This window comes from Bos taurus, chromosome 2 (genome assembly GCF_002263795.3).
Source record: "Bos taurus isolate L1 Dominette 01449 registration number 42190680 breed Hereford chromosome 2, ARS-UCD2.0, whole genome shotgun sequence".
Lineage (NCBI taxonomy): Eukaryota > Metazoa > Chordata > Mammalia > Artiodactyla > Bovidae > Bos > Bos taurus.
Window position 1 is genome coordinate 58,556,943 of NC_037329.1, and position 21,510 is coordinate 58,578,452.

The 21,510-nt window shown below is 34.3% G+C and overlaps 1 protein-coding gene across 8 annotated transcripts in view; it reads right to left on the bottom strand.

The window, feature by feature from the left end:
* Positions 1 to 2,753: 2,753 nt before the first annotated feature.
* The window catches only part of SPOPL (speckle type BTB/POZ protein like), a 53,037-nt gene continuing 34,280 nt past the window's right edge, over positions 2,754 to 21,510 (bottom strand). For 4 of the 8 annotated variants that reach the window (XM_059878490.1, XM_005202525.5, XM_024980792.2 and 1 more), the window contains 7 exons: positions 21,241 to 21,368; positions 14,920 to 15,097; positions 14,784 to 14,839; positions 13,695 to 13,817; positions 10,529 to 10,671; positions 10,386 to 10,439; positions 2,754 to 7,030 (listed from right to left, as the gene is read on the bottom strand). In XM_059878490.1, coding sequence (XP_059734473.1) covers positions 6,886 to 7,030; positions 10,386 to 10,439; positions 10,529 to 10,671; positions 13,695 to 13,817; positions 14,784 to 14,839; positions 14,920 to 15,097; positions 21,241 to 21,368 — 827 coding nt within the window. In that variant the 3' untranslated portion in view covers positions 2,754 to 6,885. Of the gene's footprint in view, positions 7,031 to 9,500; positions 9,555 to 10,385; positions 10,440 to 10,528; positions 10,672 to 13,694; positions 13,818 to 14,783; positions 14,840 to 14,919; positions 15,098 to 19,493; positions 19,591 to 21,240; positions 21,369 to 21,510 lie in introns of all 8 variants that reach the window. The other 4 variants (XR_009491688.1, XM_010802092.4, XM_024980798.2 and 1 more) reach the window with 4 other exon arrangements.

Sequence of the window (21,510 nt, forward strand, 5' to 3'; positions counted from 1 at the left end):
TCAGTGAGGGAAGGGAAGGAGGACCTTCTGTAGGGTTGTGGGTCAAACTTCAATGTTTATATTTTTCAGTTCAGCTCAGTTCAGTTGCTCAGGCTCGGACAACCCCATGGACTGCAGTAGGGCCATATTTGTAAACAATGTTACAATTGGTCAGACTTCCTTCTAACAGTTTAATACTCATGGCCAATCCTTTTAAGCCTTAACTTCCTACGCTTGAAATACTTCTGATCACTTTTCAGCGATTTCTGTGCTTTGGGTACTATGTTAATACAATGTCCCTGTATAATTTGTGTTAACTTTAGAAGTGAATTACTAAACAGCTAAGAGGTCTTGTTCAAAATTTTTTACTTAAAAAGTATTGCCTAAGAAACACATTTTAAATTTTATTTAAATTTATTGCTTACTCACACTACTTTTGTTAGAAACATTAATCACTCCTTCTATTTCAATTATTTTTGAACCAATTATGCAAACTCCTCCTCTGTAAAGTCATGGCCGCTCCAATTTCAAGTGGGCCATCAGGGTTTTCCTTCACATCTGCTATTCCAGAACTCCTCTGCTCTTCTCAAATTTCTGAAATCAGCAAACTGTAGCACTGAAGTGAAATCCAGCCCACTGCCAGCTTTTGTATAGTTCTAATGGAACAGTCTGGAGAAGGCAATGGCAACCCATTCCAGTACTCTTGCCTGGCAAATCCCATGGACAGAGGAGCCTGGTGGGCTGCAGTCCATGAGGTCGCCAAGAGTCAGGCACGACTGAGCGACTTGACTTTCATTTTCACTTTCATGCATTGGAGAAGGAAATGGCAACCCACTCGTGTTCTTGCCTGGAGAATCCCAGGGACAGAGGAGCCTAGTAGGCTGCCGTCTATGGGGTCGCACAGAGCTGGACACGACTGAAGTGCCTTAGCAGCAATGGAAGAGTTACCTTGTGTTCACAGTCTATGGCTGCTTTCATATTACAGTGGCATGGCCAGTGAGTAAAATATTACCTAGTCCTTTAGAAAGTCAGTTCGTTGCCTGTGTGCATGCTCAGTCGTGTCTGACTCTGCGACCCCATGGACTGGAGCCCACCAGGCTCCTCTGTCTGTGAAATTCTCCAGGCAAGAATACTGGAGTTGGTCGCCATTTCCGACACCAGGGGATCTTCCCAACCCAGGGATAGAACCCACATCTCCTGCATTGGCAGGCAGATTCTTTACCACTGAGCCACCTGGGAAACCCAGGCTCCTAGGCTTTTTCAATTGCATACTACTTTCAACTTTTCTTACACTTGCAAAAATTTCCAATGACCCCCACATACTTTGGGCATTTATAAAGTACACATTCTAAAAACCTTCTGTGTCGGTAATATCAGTCTTCATGACAGTGGTTGCTTTTATGCGTGTGTGCATGCTGCAGTTGCTATTCCTAAATCCCGCAATTTTTTTCTTTGCACTTACCCATTAAGGCCAGGTCTGAATTTGGACAAGAGGAAAGATTAGATACCAAAAGAATTGTTTGGCTCTGATGTTACAGACTGGACAGAACTATACCTGAATCCTTTAAAAATGGGAATTAAGGGCAGAGAGAGAAGGGGAAATGAAGTACTCATAACAGGGATGACAAGCTCCTTTGCCACTATCCACTGCAGATGCATGCAAACCTCAGCACAGAATGTAAGAAGGCAGCAATAATGTAAATGTCTCCATTAATGTCTTCTATCTAAAAACAGTGATCAAAGCAAATGCCAGTCTTGACTTCTCTTAGAAAAGAATGAGGTGATAGAATGAAGAAAACACAACATTCAAGTGTTCTAAAGTAAAGCATGAAGGGGGCCAGCTGCTGCAGAATAAGGGAGGTCAAATATAGTTCAAAGTTTACAATATGACCACTTGTCCTATCTTACTGTAGTTGTATAGGTAATATTTAAGTGTTTCAACCCTTTTATTATTTTAAGGATAATTCAGTGTGTGTGTATGTGTGTGTTGAGTATATAGACTTTTCACTGTACATTTCTGTCACTTTGGCCATATATGTATGTTTGTATGTCAATTTTTTGCCACATTTTGTGGCATATGGGATCCTAGTTTCCTCACCAGGGAGAGAAGCCACGCCCCCTGTATTGGAAGGCAGAGTCTTAACCACTGGATAGCTAAGAAGTTCTTGGCCATAATTTTTAAGCACTAATTATGTTGCTGCTACCAAGTTGGCCCAGTAATATGCTGTCCAAAAGTTGCTCTTTTTGACAGCAGCAAATAATTAGTTGCAATTAAAAAGGGGTAGGAGGACCAGGGAAAGGAAATATTTAAGTGCTACATTAAATTACATAATATGAGCATTAAGTCACTCAAGAAAGGTGGTGAAAAGTGAAAGTCGCTCAGTCGTGTCTGACTCTTTGTGACCCCATGGACTGTAGCCCACCAAGCTCTTCTGTCCATGGAATTCTCGAGGCAAGAATACTGGAGTGGGTTGCCATTCCTTTCTCCAGGGGATCTTCCCTACCCAGGCACTGAACCTGGTCTCCTGCATTGAAGGCAGATTCTTTACCATCTGAGCCACGAGGGAAGCAAATACACACATATGCAATATCCCCAGGAACAGGTCTTTAGTAGGTTCCAAAAAAACACTAGCTTCCCTATGTAGAAAAGACAATTACTATGCATAATTCTAAAGGTTACCACATCAAATACATAGCTCTTCTTGTAAAACATCACAGTAATCTGAAAAAGAATCATTCATACTTTTCAAATAAACACAAAATAAACCAAATAATTCTGAATAAGTAGTAACAACTTTATTTTAACTCAACGTGCTGAAATGCAAAAAATATTTTCAGCAACAAGATACAAAAAGTATGTATCTCATCATTGACATCAGCTTGATTAAAAATGAGGCTGAAAAGTTCAATGTGTCTTTATACATTTGAATCTTGAAAATCAATTCCCCCCAGAACTAATTTTTAAATAATTTCAGCAGACTTTTATTTTCAAAAATGGGACTCAAGTTATATTTTCATTCTAAAAAACTGAAGGCAAAAATTAACTGGGTTACAGTATACAATGATAAACTCTAACAACAAAAAAAGATTTAAATATAAGAATTCTTTTTCAAACGTAAAGTCCACATACTGCAAACAGAAGACACGGTGTGGTGATTTCATTCTTAGTGAAGAGGAAATCTCGCATGGTAGGCACTCAATATTTGTTCAACTGCACCTAAAATTTACATCATTCCATTTTAACACTTAAACAAAGTAGAGCTCATAATCTGTATAAAAGAGGTTTGCAAAATACTCTTATGTGTGCTGAAAGTGCTGTCTTTATAATCTGAAAACACTAAAACCCACCCACCCACCTTGTTTTCCAAGAATACACTGAATATTTTCATTTTACCCATCAAAGAGCATGAACATCCAACTCAGAATAATTCATCTCTTCAAGCAGACTTGGCTTTGAGAAAAGCTTGCTGAGTTGGACTTAAACAAAACAACTTACTGAAGTCCCTAGTGTTCTATTTTAGTTAACACTAGGAAGCATACAAAGATTCTGCTTAGATTTTGAATTTATGCACAAAACTTAAATGGGTAAATAAATTAGTTAATTACATGTCTGGCAATTTAAGCTCTAACTTAAATTTAGTTTAAAAATAAAACATTAATGTTCATGACAAATTTTTAAGAGATCTTCATTATATTTTTAAACTCAATTTCAAAACTGATGTCCTAAAAAGGCACTGTTTTCACATTTCATCATGCAGTAAATTGGTCACATTTTTGAGAATTATAATTTCCTCAATTGTCCCCCCAAATAAAGCACATTTAAATGGAATACATTTCAACTAACCTAAACTTTCAACATTTAACTGAGTCCTATTTTCAGAAATTCACTTTTGAACATACCACACACAAATCCAAGCAAATATACATAGACACACATACACACGCACACACACATGCCTAATGACCACATAATACATGCAAGGATCTCCAATTACTATTTCAAGACAATGACACATGAGTATTCAAGGAGGTAACAATGGCAGGCCATATGTGATGGCACCTTCATATTTGTGCTCCAAATACCGATACACACTAAAATTAAAAAATGAAAAAGGCACAAATATAGTGTTTCTGTATCTCAATCTAACAGTTCTCCAATGGTTACTTTTATAATATGTAACGTTAAGACCAGTAACTACTTTTCTAAGAAAGAGCTGTTTAGGTGACAAAAGGGAAACAGGAGCAGGCTTTAGTTCAAAAGGCAACACTGCTTGGAACAAAATCTGTGTCTACTGAAAACCATGTGTATAGTTGTTTTTTTTTTTAAAGGCTATTAGAACACTCATTTCAGAATACATTAACAGTTTTACAATGCCTCAAGAACCCACAATACCAAAAATATACATAATAAATAAAAAAAATAAATCAACTACCATGTGATTCTGTTAATATAATTGGTAGGCATTAAATTATCTGAAAAGTGGACATTTCTACAAACGTGGATATCCTTACAGCACAGTGTTTGACATTTTTGGTACAAAATGTGTTACCAAACTAAAAAAAAATCTTTATAATAAAACCCTTCAGATTTGCAATAAACACAAAAGTAAGGGTAAGCTGAAATGTACATTATAGATGTTACCACTGAAGTCACTATGGTTAGAAATGTAGATTCAAGCAGTGAATTAATTCACAATGCATCTGTGTGCATTTGATATAAATGGATACACCAGTATTTTTTTTTTTTAATATGTGACAACAAAATTCTAGGGCCTGAGAGAGGAATTTTTTTCTTCTAAGACCCTGGCAAAATCTCAAATCCTTAAAGTGTGTATGTATGTGTTTTTTTTTTTAAGCTGCACACTGTAAATTTAAAAGGCTCAATCTTATGGTTTAGCTAAGAAGTGAATTTCTGCTCCTTGTAATACTCTTACATAGTTTTCTACTCCCTATAATACTCTTACACAGGACAGAGTCCATTCATATCTAAGAATCCTTCTTCTATCCCAAGGTAGTCTTTCAATATTAAATTTAACTTAATACAACAAAGACTCAAACTACAAAAGAAGAAATGAAGATATCTGAAAATACCATCTTTTCAAACTTCAGTTTGATGTGGATAACAAATGGTTATTTGACAGTGTTTGTTCAATGTAAATACGAATCATTCTTGGCATATTAGGATTCAGTAAATACCTAATAGAAAACAAAAATAATATCTATTTTAAAACTTTAGCTTCATTTTTTTTCCATTTGCCCTAACTTCAAAAACTAAATAAACAAATTATACAAATTTTAATCTGGAGAATAGTTACATAGGTAAATATATAATATATGCATTCTTTTTTCCAGTGACACACTTTTTCCCCTTGTGGTCAAACACAAATCTTGCCTAAGAAGCATACTACCACTGTTAGAGGAAATCCGATGCAGGGCTTGACACTGATCACTCCTGCTTCGCCATGACAATGCACTAGAACAGACCTCTGCTGTGAACAAACTGAAGATATGTATGTGTTTAAAGCTAAAATTCATTTATAATAAAGAACTGGCCTGTGAAAAGCAGTTTATAAACAGTTTATCCTGTTCACATTATGCATTATTTCAATTATCATCCACAATGTTGGTACAGTTACTGAGATAGACAGGAGAAACCTCGGGAGGAAAAAAGGTTTCAGAGTGTAGCCTGACATATTCTAAGGGTCCTCTCCTTTGGTCTTCACATAATAACAGTTCATTGTTTTTAGAAGGAGAGTAGACTGCCTAGGATTCATTTACTGTTCAGGTGCCTTCTCTAAAGTGTGATCAAACAGTAGTAAATTCAATAATGAATGTCTGAAAGTCAAACCAATGTAACTGTAATTGGGAATATCTTTCTTATCTATTATCACAAACATCCCAGTTGCCTCCATCTTTCTTAAAAAATTCTTTCAAAAGTTAAGACGATTAATAATACCACATCAATTCCCTCAAAAGAAAGAAAAAAAAAAAGTACCATTTAGCATATAAAAGTTACACATTAAAAGTGCATATATATCTTCTTAATTGGCCCAGTCATTAAATTTACATTTGGTCATCCTTACTTTTAACATATAGAATTCTTCATGTAAATGTAGGTCACTATAAATTAAAAAAAAATTAATTCAGCACTAAACATGCTTTCTTCTTATTGAAATCTTAACCTCAATCAGTTCTCAATCACTGTAAACTTGGATAAATTCACAAAGAAACACAAGTAAAGGTTTGTTATGCTTCTCTTAGTTTGCTGGACAATTAACATACAAACATCACAAATTTCACTAAAAATTTGGGCCAATTCATTGCATATTTGCCCCCTGAAAAGAAAAATAAATTAGAACTGAAGCAGTGTATTGCCATAACTTACCTTGAAGGTAAGCAGGTTCTCCTGTATTTATAGAACGTAGACTAGAAACATTACCAGTCATCTCCAACACAAGTGCTTTTTTAAAGGAAAACCTAGTTTTAAACTTTTAGTACAGGACAAACCCTACAAAACTCATCTGCCTTTCTCAAACTAATGGAAGATCTTTTTGAAACTTACTATCTTCAGTTATCAATATTACTGCATTATGGAGCTAGTGCAATCCTGCATAGCCTTGGTCACAATGACAAGGCACAATAAAAAAATTAAAGTATTGTATGAACAAGAGAAGTCACTGAAGATAATTTAAGGCCTTGAAGTGAATTAGAGTATAATCAGTCTAATTTAAAGCTGAAGAATAAACCATAAATTATCCACCTGAAATGCAAGCAATATGCTTTTTCAGCTTCTGTTCTGTGGACAAAACAACAGAAACAACTCTCGCTTATGGTTTGTGTATTAGAATCCTTCTGGACCTGGAGGAGTAAAAGTCAATTCCATTTTTCTACAGTTCATGGAAGGTTTCAAGACTGTTTTAGCCGTTTTCGTGGAATACCAAACTGTGGACACTGTGCAGATGCTAGTGCTCGGAAGGCTTCTGCTACCAAATGTGGGTGAGAATGAATCATGGACTTCCACCCAGATGTTTCCATTATGTCCGCTGCTTGGCTGAAAAATAAAAGTAAGAGATGTTTACTAAGGAGTACTTTTCAAAATGCATTGTTACACTGTCATTTTTTTTTTTTTTTAATTTACAGATTTCAAAATTCTGTCCCCCTATGTATTCACACCACTTGAATTCATTAAAATATCATCTTTACCTTATTGGTATTTTCTGTTGTAACTGAAACTGTTCAATTTTTCTGCAAATTCTACTCTCCTGAAGTGTATGACACTTGTCTGCAGAGCTCTACTCCCACTGTTACCATTTCTACACTCACTCTTTCAAGAGCTCCTTTCTCCAGCTCTTACACACAGGCTTTCTCTAGAGTTCCAAGTTTTGCCCTCTATTCTTCTTTAGAATTCACTGTTCATCTTATCTCAGCCACTTTCACAATTTTAACTATCATACTCAACAATGATAAACAGTGATTTGCTAAGTCCTAGGCCTCCCACAAGGTCTGTCCCCAACCACCTGTTTTCTTTACTTGGACATGCCTTGAAAACCGTAAATTTCAGAATGAGGATAAGAACTCAACATGTCTCTCTTGAGCCCCAAATTCTTCCTCTCTCATTTCCAATAAGCTAATGCTTCCATCATCACCCAGTGATTCAAGTCAGAAACCTGGGAGTCACCCTAGATGCCATCCTTTCCAATCAACCATTAAAGCCCTATTTGAATTCCCAAAGGTATCCTGAATCCCTAGTTAAGGCCCACAACATCTCATGCTTGAATTATTATCAGTCTCCTAATTTGTCTTCTACTCTATCATGCTCTTCTCAAACCAGCTTCCATGCTACCTCAGTAATAAACACCTTAAAAAGGTCTTCTTCTGTTGTTCTCCAATGCCAGTACACAGGTTCTTTAGAAAGAGAAATCAGAAACAAAGTTTCCCAGTTCTTCCCCCTAGCTTTCTACCTCCCATTCCATGCTTTGGCACTGTGTAAAATATTAATAATAACAACAACAGCAATACTGAACTGTTTATTGTTAAAGGATGTACAACATGCTCTGAGTTAACACAGTTACTCAAGCAATAAATCTAGTTATCCTTGCTTGTCTCCTGTCTTCTCTCCTTTCTACCTACCTACCATCCAAATAATACCCAAATGTTATAGACTGTCCATTCAAAATATTATATCCTTTTATTTCTTTCTAGCCCCACTATCACTAATCAAGTCAAATTTTTACCTTCATCTCTTGCCTGGACTATCTTCAATACCTTTCTAACTGGCCTACCTATACGTAACCATGCTCCTTAATTACCACCAGCACCTCAACCTCCCCACGCTCAAGCATGTGGAGAGACTGCTAAAACAAACACCCGATCAAAATTCTACTCTAGGTTAAACTCTTTTACTGTATGACCATCCTCTTTGAATAATGTCTAAAAGCCCTAATGTTATTTAGATGGCCTTCCATGATCTGATCTTTGACTTTTTTCCCCAGCTTCTCATACTCCTCATCCCCATACTCTTCTTTCTTATCTTCAAACCGTTGCACGCCTGTATCTTTTTTTTTTTTTTTCTGGGACATACCTTTCCACCTCTTCCCTCTTCTTCACCGAGGTAACTTCTACTAATACTTCAGGTCTTTATACAACAATTCTTCAAAAGGACTTTCTCTGACACTTAGGTCAGGTCCTTTTGCTATGTGCTCAGATGGGTATGCTCTGCCTTACCTATTATTACACTTTATTTCAACTACTTTGTTTAGTTCCTATATATCTCCTGCTAAACCATAAACTCTAGGAAGGCATAAAAAACATATATTGTGTTCATAAATATCTGTCAAATGAATGATCTACTATTGTTTCATGCATCTATACTTAGATTCAAGCGATGCTTTCTGTCTGCAATGCCTCTTATTTCCTCCTCAGTTCTGCTTATTTCTATTCAGATTTTAAGACAAAGCCCAGTCATCTTTACGTCTAAACCTCCAGCCTTAGTTGTGTCCTGAACATACCCTTCTTTATGACATTACTTACCATATTATAATGAAATATGCATGGATGTGTTTCTGTTATTAGATAAATTTCTTAAGAACAAGGATTTTCCCTCATACTTGTTTCTATATGCAGCACCTCAGCATAGTGCTTGACACAAAACTGATGCTAGGCATTTAGTTTAGTTTGCTGAACTAAACATTAGCTAATAACAATTAAAAAATTTGCCTGACATCAAATTACCAGTGTACTTTCACATTTATAATTTCAACTCGCTGTTTAGAATCACACAGATTGTTAATATGCCTGATATTTTCATTGATTTAATTCAACAAGTATCTATTGATGGTCTCTATGTACACCATAGTTTCTACATGGGATACAGAATAAGCTTATATTTTTTTGACATTGTAAAATATTTTAACAGACTAAAATCAGAGATTGAATGTGGCAAAGTATGAAGCACCACAAAATTATCATTCGATTTTTTTTAATATACAGACTAGCTAGTAAAAGTATTCACTCATTTTTACCTTCAGAAAACAGAATTCACGAACTATTAAGAATTCAGTTAACCAACTTCAAATCTATCAAAACAGATGAAAGCAAGGGAATTGTAAGTCAAACATTCATTTTCCTGTCTTTGACACAATCTTTTTTTAATTTCTTACATCAATTTTTGATAATTTCCAAGAACAGAGTTTAATGGTACATAGGTAAAAACTAATCAAAAGCAGATGCAAATTCTTCAACCTACTGACTCTCCTTTTGATTCTGAGTAACTGCAAAGAGTAAAAAAGTCACTCGAAAAATGAGTGAAGAAGGGGGAATAAAAGGGAATAATAAATTCTCATGGTTATGTCATTCTGAAGATTCAGGCTTAGAAAGATGTCACGACTACCCTGCTCCTTACCAGTTTTACCAGGGGAAAGATCAAATTGCTACCATTTATGGAAGGCTAGGTAATTAACCTAATGCAGATGTGATGCAAGGTACCTGGCTGCCCTAAGAAGCAGTGGCACTCAAATGTCAAGACTTTCCAGGTAAACCTGGAGGGTACATTTCCTCATAGGATAAAATAAATATTTCCCACATTTTTAGAAATGCTTTCTGAAGCGGCAGGCACAGGGTCTCTAGTAGTCACTGAAATACCTGGACTGAGCCACATGCTAATGTGAACATATATGCTTAAGAAAAGACAGTGTCCATCCCAGTTCACATTACAAGCTGATCTACAAGGGAGCATAGCCTCAAGAATCCACTACATGGTTAAATTATTATTTTTTTAAACTGGCAGTTTGCTTCATGTCATTAATATCTGGATTCATACTTATTGTAGATGAACAAAAGGCTATGCAACAAACACTTAATTTCATGGATGCAGATCAACTTTAAGTCAGAAACTGATGTCATCTTACTTGCTGTTCCAGTTTTTCCCATCTTTACACCCAAGCTGTCGAAGTACACTGCACCTGCATTGAAGATTTAAACACACTTAAGAAAAAGTCAGGTGAAAAACTGTTGAAGGTGTCATGTCCACTGAAATACAAGCACAGCTTACCTATTAATAAAGTCTATGGCTTGTGCTTTCAATTGTTCTGCACTGTGCAAATCTGCAAGGACAAGGGTATCAGCAACATTTTCTACTGAGAGGTTACTACACAAAGCTTCTTCACACATGACCTTCAGCCGTTCCAGTGCATACTATCCAGAAAGGAAAACACAAAATTGAACATTTATTCAAAACTGCCAAGTTCTAAATACATGATATTTAAAGCATATTACACATCGAACTGAGGGTACTTTAAAAGTTTTTATTTTAAATATAAAGAAAGTATGAGTTACTGTATTCAAGATAAAGACTAATTTTTCTTAAGAAATTTCTATCTTAAGAAAATTTCTATCTAAGTTCAAGATAGAGGATGAACTGTCAACCCACTCCAGTATTCTTGACTGGAGAATCCCGTGGACAGAGCAACCTGGAGGGCTGAAGTCCAAAGGTAGACTGAGTGACTGAGCACACGCGCAAGGTATAGTGTATTTTTAAAACAGAGTTTCTTTAAAATCCTCTTAGTACTCAAAAAACAAACAAACAAAAATACCTTTATTACTTAATACTCTTAATGAGTATATTTCTCTTTTCTAATATTTTAAACACCAGTCAGGACACAGCATATTGTCACTACTTAATCCTGAAGAAAAATGATAAAGCTTAATACTCATAACCATAACTTGTATTTGACATACATGTGAAGAGAACATACTTGGCAGCTTTATTGAGGTATAACTGGCATACAATAAAATGCACATATTTGAAGTTTATACAGCCACATAACCATCATTAAATCAAGAGTGAACATAGTCATTATCCCCCAAACTTCCTTCTACCTCTTTGTAATCCTTTCTTACCCCACCTCAGGCAAGACCTCTGATATGTTTTCTACTGCTAGAATTCACATTTTCTGAAGTCTTCTATAAAAGAAATCATACAATTTGCACTTGTGTTTATCTGGCTTCCAGCAATTATAATTATTTTAAGATTCATGCATGCTGTTGTCTGTGTATAAATAGTTCTACACTGTTTACTGCTCAGTGGTATCCCATTGATCTGTTGATGAACATTTGGGTGTTTCCAGTTTTTAGCCGTTACAAATAAAGCTGCTACAAACATTCATATGTCATTAAACAGGCATATGCTGTCTTTTCCCTTGAGTATAAACCTATAAATAAATGCACTGGATAATATGGTTAAGTGTAAAACTTTAAAAAAATTGCCAAACGGTCTTTCAAAGTGGTTGTATCATTTTACACTCTCATAAGCAGTATATGAGAGTCCACATCCTTGACCATACTTGGTATGCTTTTAATAATTTTAGCTGTTATAACAATCATAGATGTATCTCATGGTGGTTTTAACTTATACTACACTAATGAGGTTGAGCATCTTTTGATATACTGAATGGACATTATTTTAAGAAGTGTCTATTCAAATATTTTTAGTTTTAGAAATAACTGTGTTTACTTATAACTGTTTTGAGAGTTCTTTATGTAGTCTGAATATGAAAGACCTTTATCATATATATTCTGGATAAAAGTTGTTCATCAGTTATGCTTTGCAAATATGTTCTTCCAGTCTGTGGCTAGTCTTTTTATTCACCTGTGTCTTCTGAAGAAGTTTTAAATTTCATTGAAGCCCAAGTTATAATTTTTCCTTTTATATATTTTTGGTGTCATAGCCAAGAAGTCTCTGCCTAATGTAAGACTTTAAAGACATTCTCCTGTATTTTCTTTTAGAAGTTTAAGATTTTTTTAGGTTTATAATCTACTCTGTGTTACTTTTTGAACATGATGTGAAGTACACATACAGAATTCGTTTTTTTCAAGAGTTCAACCACAGTTCATCTTTTTGGGTACAGACTACCAATTCCTACAGCACCATGTACTGAAAAGACTATCGTTTCTCCAATCAACTATCCTTGCACTTTCATCAAAAATTATAGAGTCGTACATGTGACAGTCTATTTCTGTACTGTCTATTCTGTTTCAATGAGTTGTCTATCTTGTCACCAATACAACAGTGTCTTAAATACTAAAGCTTTATGAGTTCTCCATTTTATTAATAGTGTTTTTCAAAGTTATCTGATTATTCTAGGTCCCTGCACTTGCATATACAATTTTAAAACAGCTTGTCAATTTGTACCCCTCATCCCTGCAAAGGCAGGTTAGGATTTTGATACTGACTTGCTGCTTCTCCTAATCAAAAGAGAAGTGCATTGTCCATTAACAAGACTTTCTCTCCATTTACTGAAGTGTACCTGATTTTCTATTATCAGTATATTGTAATATTCAGCATACAGGTCTTGAACATCTTTTGTCAGACTCATGTCTACGTGTTTTGTATTTTTCATTCCATTATAATGGCATTTATACATTTAAATTCTGAGACAGTTACAGATTTGAATAAGCTATAAGAAATAAGAAAGCTATAAGCTATAAGAAATAAGATTCCATATACACTTGTCCCAGTTTCTCCCTATGGTAACATTTTTCAAAATGAGTATGATTATCATTATAAATACATATTCATGCAAACACATACAGACATATACATGGACAGAAGCAGCATGGATATTAGTACTTTTGGAGAAAGCTCCCAATGAGCTTTAGCATTTTCAGGATTCAGAACTACTGACTTTGAAATCTCCTGCCACTTTTACACTGTTTCCCTATCTTCAAGAATTTAGCACTGTGAAAGAACATTACAAAATAAGATGTTTTTTTTCTCTATATCCTTGTATTAAAAAATAAATCTACGAATACAGGATTAAATTAGAAAAAATACACAATATTTTCTTCCTTTTTTATAGATGAACATCATGCAGTGTATCTTAAGACTATCTCTAAATTGCAATAAATTATCTGCACTACTGCATGTGTTCTCATAAAACAGAGTAAAGATACACTCAAAACTACTGTGTCTGAGTTAACATTCCATTTGCTCCATATACTCTAAATCAGCTCAAAATATTTTTATGTCTTACTGATTTAAAATTTTTTCATTTCCATATTATCCCACTGTGTTATTTCATAATACTCTCAAGAGGCATCCTCAAATAGTATAAATTAATTCAATACTTCAAGTTATTGAGGGTTCTCATTTGATGATAGCTTTCTAGATATGTCAAGCTTGAGGACATTTTTCAGCTCTTTAAGACCTAATTACTTACTTTGTCTGCAGCTGCCAACAAGTTGTCAGCCATTTTGTCAAGGTTTGGCGCTTTCCCTGTGTAAATGAATCTCATCATTTCTTTAAAAACCTCAGGGTCTACATCATTTATTTCCACTCGATTCTGGTATTGAAAACACAAAAAATGTTGTATTTCAAAAAAGCACATAGATAATGAACCAGAGCAAAACTGACAATAGTTTAAAAGCCCAAAATCTGCACTTAAGCAATGTACAACTCAAATATTCATTAAAGTATATTTTAAAACTTAAGCAGGCAGGTCTAAGAAGAAGTATACCAAGTCAAGCACTACCATGTAGAAATAGAAACCCCAGTTTCTCAGTTAAAAAGTCAAATACAAATAAAAACAAATGTGCAAGGTCAAACTAAATATATCTTTATTCAGTTTCTGACCTCTATCTTAGAGGAAGATGGCTATTAACTTTTTTTGTTCCTCTAGTTCTTTAGGGAGGAGAAAGCTGAGCCACGTAAATAAACTTAGGAAGGAGTTGCCCAGTTGGCGCACATGTAATACAACCAGCAAAAATCAATCTCTGGTCTTTAGTCTGATTACATTTCAAAATAGCAGATAAAAGAGAAATATCTGGGAAAACCAAATGGGTAGTATTACAGTTCAAGTAGACTAATAATAACATAATTTATGTCCTTTATTAAATATAATACACTTATTCTTATTATAGTGGTAAAAAGAATGTAGGAATTGTTTCTGTTCTAGAAAACAAATTCCAAAATCAACTCAAAAGTCTGGAAATAAGGAATATACACCTTAACCGGAGAACTCTCAAATAGGTATGGATCAGAACAGTCCTTTCAGATAGCTATCCTTTTTTAATAACAAATACTCACTTATTTTGCTATTGTGACACGCCACAATAGCAATAGCTGTTATTTGGAATGTTAGCCCACATTAAGCTAAATCTATTTTTCTACTATAGAACCCATTTCACCCCATCCTCTTATTTCTTTCTAAAATCCTAACAATAAGAACATGTACTGTTATTTGTAAAATATACATTCCAAAATTCTACATGTATATAAATTAGATGTGAGCCCTTTAAACAAGGTTTACCTTTTTACTTTCTTCCATTTCATGTTCAAACATGGCATTAAAAACTGGGGATCGAGCTGTAACAAGATTAAGCATCATTATTTAATGCAAAAATTTATGAAAGAAATGTAATATGTTACTCAAAAGTACAAAGTACCTGCAAGAACAGATTTATGAGCTTTAAATTCTTGTCCTCTCACAAAAAAACTGCAATCTGTAAATCTTGTGTTTTCCCAGAGATTACCTAAATCTTCTGCTAGTCGGCATTCAGGTACCTTTAACATATTTGTATTAGTATGTCCTGATATATTTACTGAATCTTGGACCACACTCACCTAATAAAAAAAAGAACAGCAAGAAAAAATACTTTCATAAATTAATATCAGTAGTAAGCTACTAAGTTTCAACCTAAACTTATCATTAAAATCACGCAGAAAATTCAATGTACTCCGTATCAAAAATGCTAACATTTGGGAACTGAATTTAAAGTCACAAATTAAAAGAGAGAAATGATACAGAAAAAAAAAATTGAAACGAATTAGATCATTTTAAGTGACATTTTATGTAAATAAATGGCTTACTGATTCCTGAGAATGCTCAGTTATTAAAGTAATCACAAAAACTATTTCTCAACAACAAAAAAAGGTCATAATATAATTCCAAATTCAAATAGGAGAAAATACTTTTCTGAGGAGAAAGAAATTTAATTTTTTATTTCCTCACATTACAGAACTATCAATATTTAAAGTTTATTGAACATATAATAAACACAGCATAACACTTATGACATTTTAGAATATTTTAAAATGTTGTTTAAAACTACAGACTATAATATGCAATTTGGGCAGCATTTTAAGTATTGTCCCTACATGTTTCAATGCTAATAACACTGATTTAAATATCTAGTAATATTGATTTAAATTTTAAAGTATAAGGATTCTCATAAAACAATGTAATTATTAATGTTCATGGAAATCTTTCATTAAAAAAACAGAACAATATAACTTAGTTCGATTCAAAGACCTTTATCTATGAAATAATCAATAAATAAACGTTGGTATGATTAAAACCAACAGTGGAAACAAGTGTCAGACTTTATTTTTTTGGGCTCCAAAATCACTGCAGATGGTGACTGCAGCCATGAAATTAAAAGACGCTTACTCCTTGGAAGGAAAGTTATGACCAACCTAGATAGCATATTAAAAAGCAGAGACATTAGTTTGCCAACAAAGGCCCATCTAGTCAAGGCTATGGTTTTTCCAGTAGTCACGTATGGATGTGAGAGTTGGATGGTGAAGAAAGCTGAGCGCCGAAGAACTGATGCTTTTGAACTGTGGTGTTGGACAAGACTCTTGAGATGGTTTTTCCAGTAGTCACGTATGGATGTGAGAGTTGGATGGTGAAGAAAGCTGAGCGCCGAAGAACTGATGCTTTTGAACTGTGGTGTTGGACAAGACTCTTGAGAGTCCCTTGGACTTCAAGGAGATCCAACCAGTCCATTCTGAAGGAGATCAGTCCTGGGTGTTCATTGGAAGGACTGATGCTAAAGCTGAAACTCCAATACTTTGGCCACCTCATGTGAAGAGTTGACTCACTGGAAAAGACCCTAATGCTGGGAGGGGTTGGGGGCAGGAGGAGAAGGGGATGACAGAGGATGAGATGGCTGGATGGCATCACCAACTCGATGGACATGAGTTTGAGTGAACTCCGGGAGCTGGTGATGGACAGGGAGGCCTGGCGTGCTGCGATTCATGGGGTCGCAAAGAGTCGGATACGACTGAGTGACTGAACTGAACTGATGATTAAAACTTTGCTTTTACATGGAGCCCAACATAATATGGATTAAATTATTTCTCATTAAAGATGACTATATTTTAAATGAAATCTTAAAACACCACTAAGTTTGGCACAAACTTTAAGAAAAGGAATACACTATTAATATTACTAGAAATTTCATATTATATTTAATAAGTGGAAGAAAATACTACCTCAACTGGTAAGGCAAATGTTTCAGAGTAAATGAACCATCTTTCACAAAAAATGCTGTTTTAAGCTGCTAAATTTTGTGGTTGTTTGTTATGCAGCAATAGATGACTGTTAATTTAAAGCTGTATTTCATAAGGTTTTCTTTAATTAATAGTATTGGTATGCATATGGACAAATAAACTGTAGAAATTGTACACTAGAAATGGATAAAATGGACCAAATTACTAACATGCTAAGAAAGTATAATAATAGTCTAATATAAAATGCTTGAGAATATTAAGTCTCATTAGTCCTTACTCACCTAGATGTAATAACATCTATTTCATACGAATGAACAAACACTATTTTCTGAGGATATTCTCATTAACCATTTTGTTTTCCTGATTTTACTAATCTTTTTGAAAACATGTCATAAAAATCATCTAATCCAATCACCTTATTTTATTAAAAAATTTGAAAAAGTGAGATCCAGAGAAGATAACTAAAGCATCCTAAATCCACTGCTAGTCAGTATCAGAGGAAGACTAGACCTACATTCCCAGATTCCCTTTTTTAGCATTCTTTGCAAATGGCAACCCACTCCAGTGTTGTTGCCTGGAGAATCTCAGGGACGGCGGAGCCTGGTGGGCTGCTATCTATGGGGTCGCACAGAGTTGGACACGACTGAAGTGACTTAGCAGCAGCAGCACTATATAGTCGGAGAAGGCAATGGCACCCCACTCCAGTACTCTTGCCTAGAAAATCCCATGGACGGAGGAGCCTGGTAGGCTGCAGTCCATGGGGTTGCTAAGAGTCGGACATGACTGAGCGACTTCACTTTCACGCGGTGGAGAAGGAAATGGCAACCCACTCCAGTGTTCTTGCCTGGAGAATCCCAGGGGCAGCGGAGCCGAGTCAGACTCGACTGAAGCGACTTAGCAGCAGCAGCAGTATTAATACTTTAATGCAGTTATGGCTCTGAAGGGATTTATTGCAACAATCTTGCAAGAAGTTTTTTCAAGTACAGGAGCTAAGACATTATGCATACAAATAAGTCCTCCAATAAAAATTCTTCTATTAACTTTTAACTATTCAAATTGTTTCTAAAATTTTACAAATTACAAAACGGGAAAAATCTTCAGTAATTCTTACCTGATTGCTGTTATATCATACATTATAACTTAATGATACTTAAATAAAAAATACTGGTATCACTATTCAGGGTTTAGTCAAGGGTCACAAAGACACTATTCACTTGTTCATATCAGCACTGCTCTTGTAACTTCTAGTGAGCAAAAGCTGGAGTGAATTGAACAGTTCAATTACTTGCATAAAGTACGTAGGATGTAGTGGAGTCATAAGAATGTGATCATATTTAAATTTAGGAAAAGATTTCTTAAGTTCTATTTATTGTTTAATAATCCTAACTCAAAACAATATATTTAATGTGTAAGTTTCACAAAAATCAGGTGATAGAAGGAAAAAAGATTAAAAAAAGATATTTCATACATATTGATGTTATATTTGACTATATATAATAATTCATAAGAAATATTATTGGCATACACATCTACATATAATTATCATAGCAGCCACAAATTTTAAGTAAGACAGAATTAACGTTTCATACACTCTGAAGAGTATTCAAGGGACTACAGAGCACAAATTAATGATCTAATTTAAACTGTTATGCAATGAGTGGTGATGATTATTTTTTCTAATACCTATAATAAAGAAATTGGTAAAATTTTAGCTTTTTCTAGTACATATTCAAATATAGGTAATGAACATTCTTATGAATGGAACTTAAGAGTAAAAAAAAATTCAGAAGAAAGGCTGAGATTCTTTTCTGAAGTGGTTGTTCTTTCAAAATAAAATGACAAATGCACAATAATCAAAACTGACAAATGCTGCAAAGTAATACCTCAAACCCCTCTGACAGCTCTTTTTCAAATCTGCTTTTGGCTCAACTCTGAGGATATAATTCAGACTAAAGATGAGCATGTGCAGGCTCTAATCAGCTATGACTGTCCTAGAAATCTGGGTCTCCTCTAGTGTGGAATTAAGGTGACTACTGGTTCCTATTTTTAAAATTCTCTCGATTCTCTAAACAAATTGTAAAGACTAGCTAGGAATTTACAAAGGTGCGTAGTACTACAAATCTTAATGCTCTAATCAACTATTGAACCATCCCTCACACTGGCTCTAAAATGAGAAACTTCTAAGTAGTCCAATTTCATATCATTTTCCTGAATAGTGGGTCTTAAACTTTCTGGCTTTCAAATATAGGTATCCTTTTTTAGAAACTGGGTGATAGAAATATGGTTGTCAATTTTCCATTCTGTCATTTTTAGAGAATAAAACACAACTCCCATCCATTACCAAAAGTATATTAAAACAGAAAGGATAACTTAGTAACAGAAAAATAGGAGGAAAGAAAATTCTAAATGAATTTTTTTAATTTTATGAAAAATTCATTACCTATATTATCTATCTGTATATAGAGTCTTCTGTTTACCACAGACTAGCATGGATCTACAGATTGAGACTATTTAAAATCTGTTGGATTCCAAAGATAAATTAATCTAACCAATTTTCTATTTTTCCTACTTATTCTTCAATTCCTGTTTTCTGCATCACTTTGGAAAAGCAGCAGCAGAAAGAACTGTTTACACTGACAGAAACTTCTAGCTCTGGCTACTTGATTCACAGGACTTGCAAGATTACTTATGTCTTGCACAAAAGGGTAGCACCAAACTGCCTTACCTGTCTACAGCACCACTTGCAGGGGAGGGGGAGGAGGCAGTTCTTTAGGTAGGGCAGTGCAATGCTTCCTCCTCTTCTGCAAGCAGTGCTGGAGATGCTGTAGAAGGAAGGGCATCAATGAGAGGTATGGAAGAAACGGTGGAGGGCATGAGGAAAGTTTGTTCAAAGCCCACCTATGTTATATACAGTGCCCAAGGTATCAATGTCTCTATCAGTAAAGGTATGTATTATAGTATCTAACACTAAATGTGATCAACTTAAAATGTATGTCACTGGTGGATTCTATTTTTAGGAGATGACTAGCATGTAAAATTTAGCATGTAGATAAAAAATATACTTCAAAAACATGTATCAAAATAAATCTTAGTTTCAGCCTTCATTCTGAATTTTTTAGTTGTCTAGGTTCCAATAAAATATACTTAGGGAAGCATACTTTAGTAAACAATATTTCAATTCTAAAAACAGAAACAGTTTCTTAAAATTCACAAAAAGACTTTTAGCTGCAGTAGGTAGATTTTTTTTCCTTAATTGGATTACATAGCCTTTAATGTCCTTTAAATTCTATGATTATGTGATTAAAATAAATTAATATGTTGAAATTTAGGATAACTACTAAAATTCTGAAAATATTCTATATTAAGAATGCTTAAATAACACACCCTATAATTATTTAAATACTACTTAGAATATCTCTCTATTGGCAACAAATGCTTTAGTGTGTATTTTTATCAAATTATTTAATGATAAGCTCTGCTCAAGACACTTGTGCTATGTGCATTATCAACCAAATAATAGTATTCATAACAAATTCATCTTATAGTTCATTTAACTTGTCTAAGTGAAAATAAGATGCATTCCATTTGCACTATGTAGTCTCTGGGGCCATATTTCAATTATTCTTCTGACACAGCATAATGACATATAATTAATTTGTAATCCTGCCAAGAAATTTTACACATTTTCTATAAGAAGCGTCAAGCTAATTCAGTAGCAGTTAAGTAAGTTATTGTGCTTTTAAGACATTCATCTGTCTAAAATAACCTACTGAAATATATTTAATGTTGAGGTTACCCAATCATTTCAACAATTCATATAGATAAAGCTATGTAATAACAATGACAGAAGCTAGTTCAAGCCTCAAATTAAGACAAATCATAAGTGTAAATTATTGGAAGGGGCAATGCTAGCAACTTTCAAAAGATGGCATTTCATGCATATGATTATATCATATATTTGACAACAAAAGTGTAGCTTAAAAATTTTGAGATGCCATTATTTATAATGCTAACATCTGTTTGAATAAGTGAACAAAAAGCTTCCCAATCTTTTCTCAGGTACTTTCACTACCATGCAAGTATGGATTCAAACTGATAAGCCACTATATTTAATATCATCAATCTGAATATGACAAAAAATGCTGGCCATTTAGAATTATTCAGAATGAAGAAGATATTTAGAAATTTTCATATAAAGTCATACACATCCAGAGTCTTTGTATGAGGAAGTATGTGATAGTATAACTGTATAAACAATTTATAGCTAACGATAGGACTTTTTTCAGGCTGGCTACTATACTGATTTCTAAGAACTTGTTAGCTTTTACTTTTAGAATATTTATATAAAACCTTGCCAATTATACCAGTTAGTTAATTTAAAAAGTGCAATCAATATTGTTCTAGTGCATGTTTTTGCTTTACTACTAAATATAACCAAACACTGAGTTCCTTGAATAAAAAAATGTACCCACCTCACAAAATAATGTAAGCTTGTCATCTGGTAAAAGACCATTAGCTTCATCAAGCAAAAAATCTCTTCGAATGAATTTTTTAAAACCCCAGTCCTTCCCTTGTACAAATCGATATGCTCTTTGGCTTTCTGGTGGAAAACACAATATAAGTTTAAATAAAACAACTATTCAAGAAACATTCTGCTAATAATAACAATTAAATGAATGTGCAAAAACAGGACTTGACCAATACATCCATCATAGAAATTACACATATGTGTTTTCATAAGT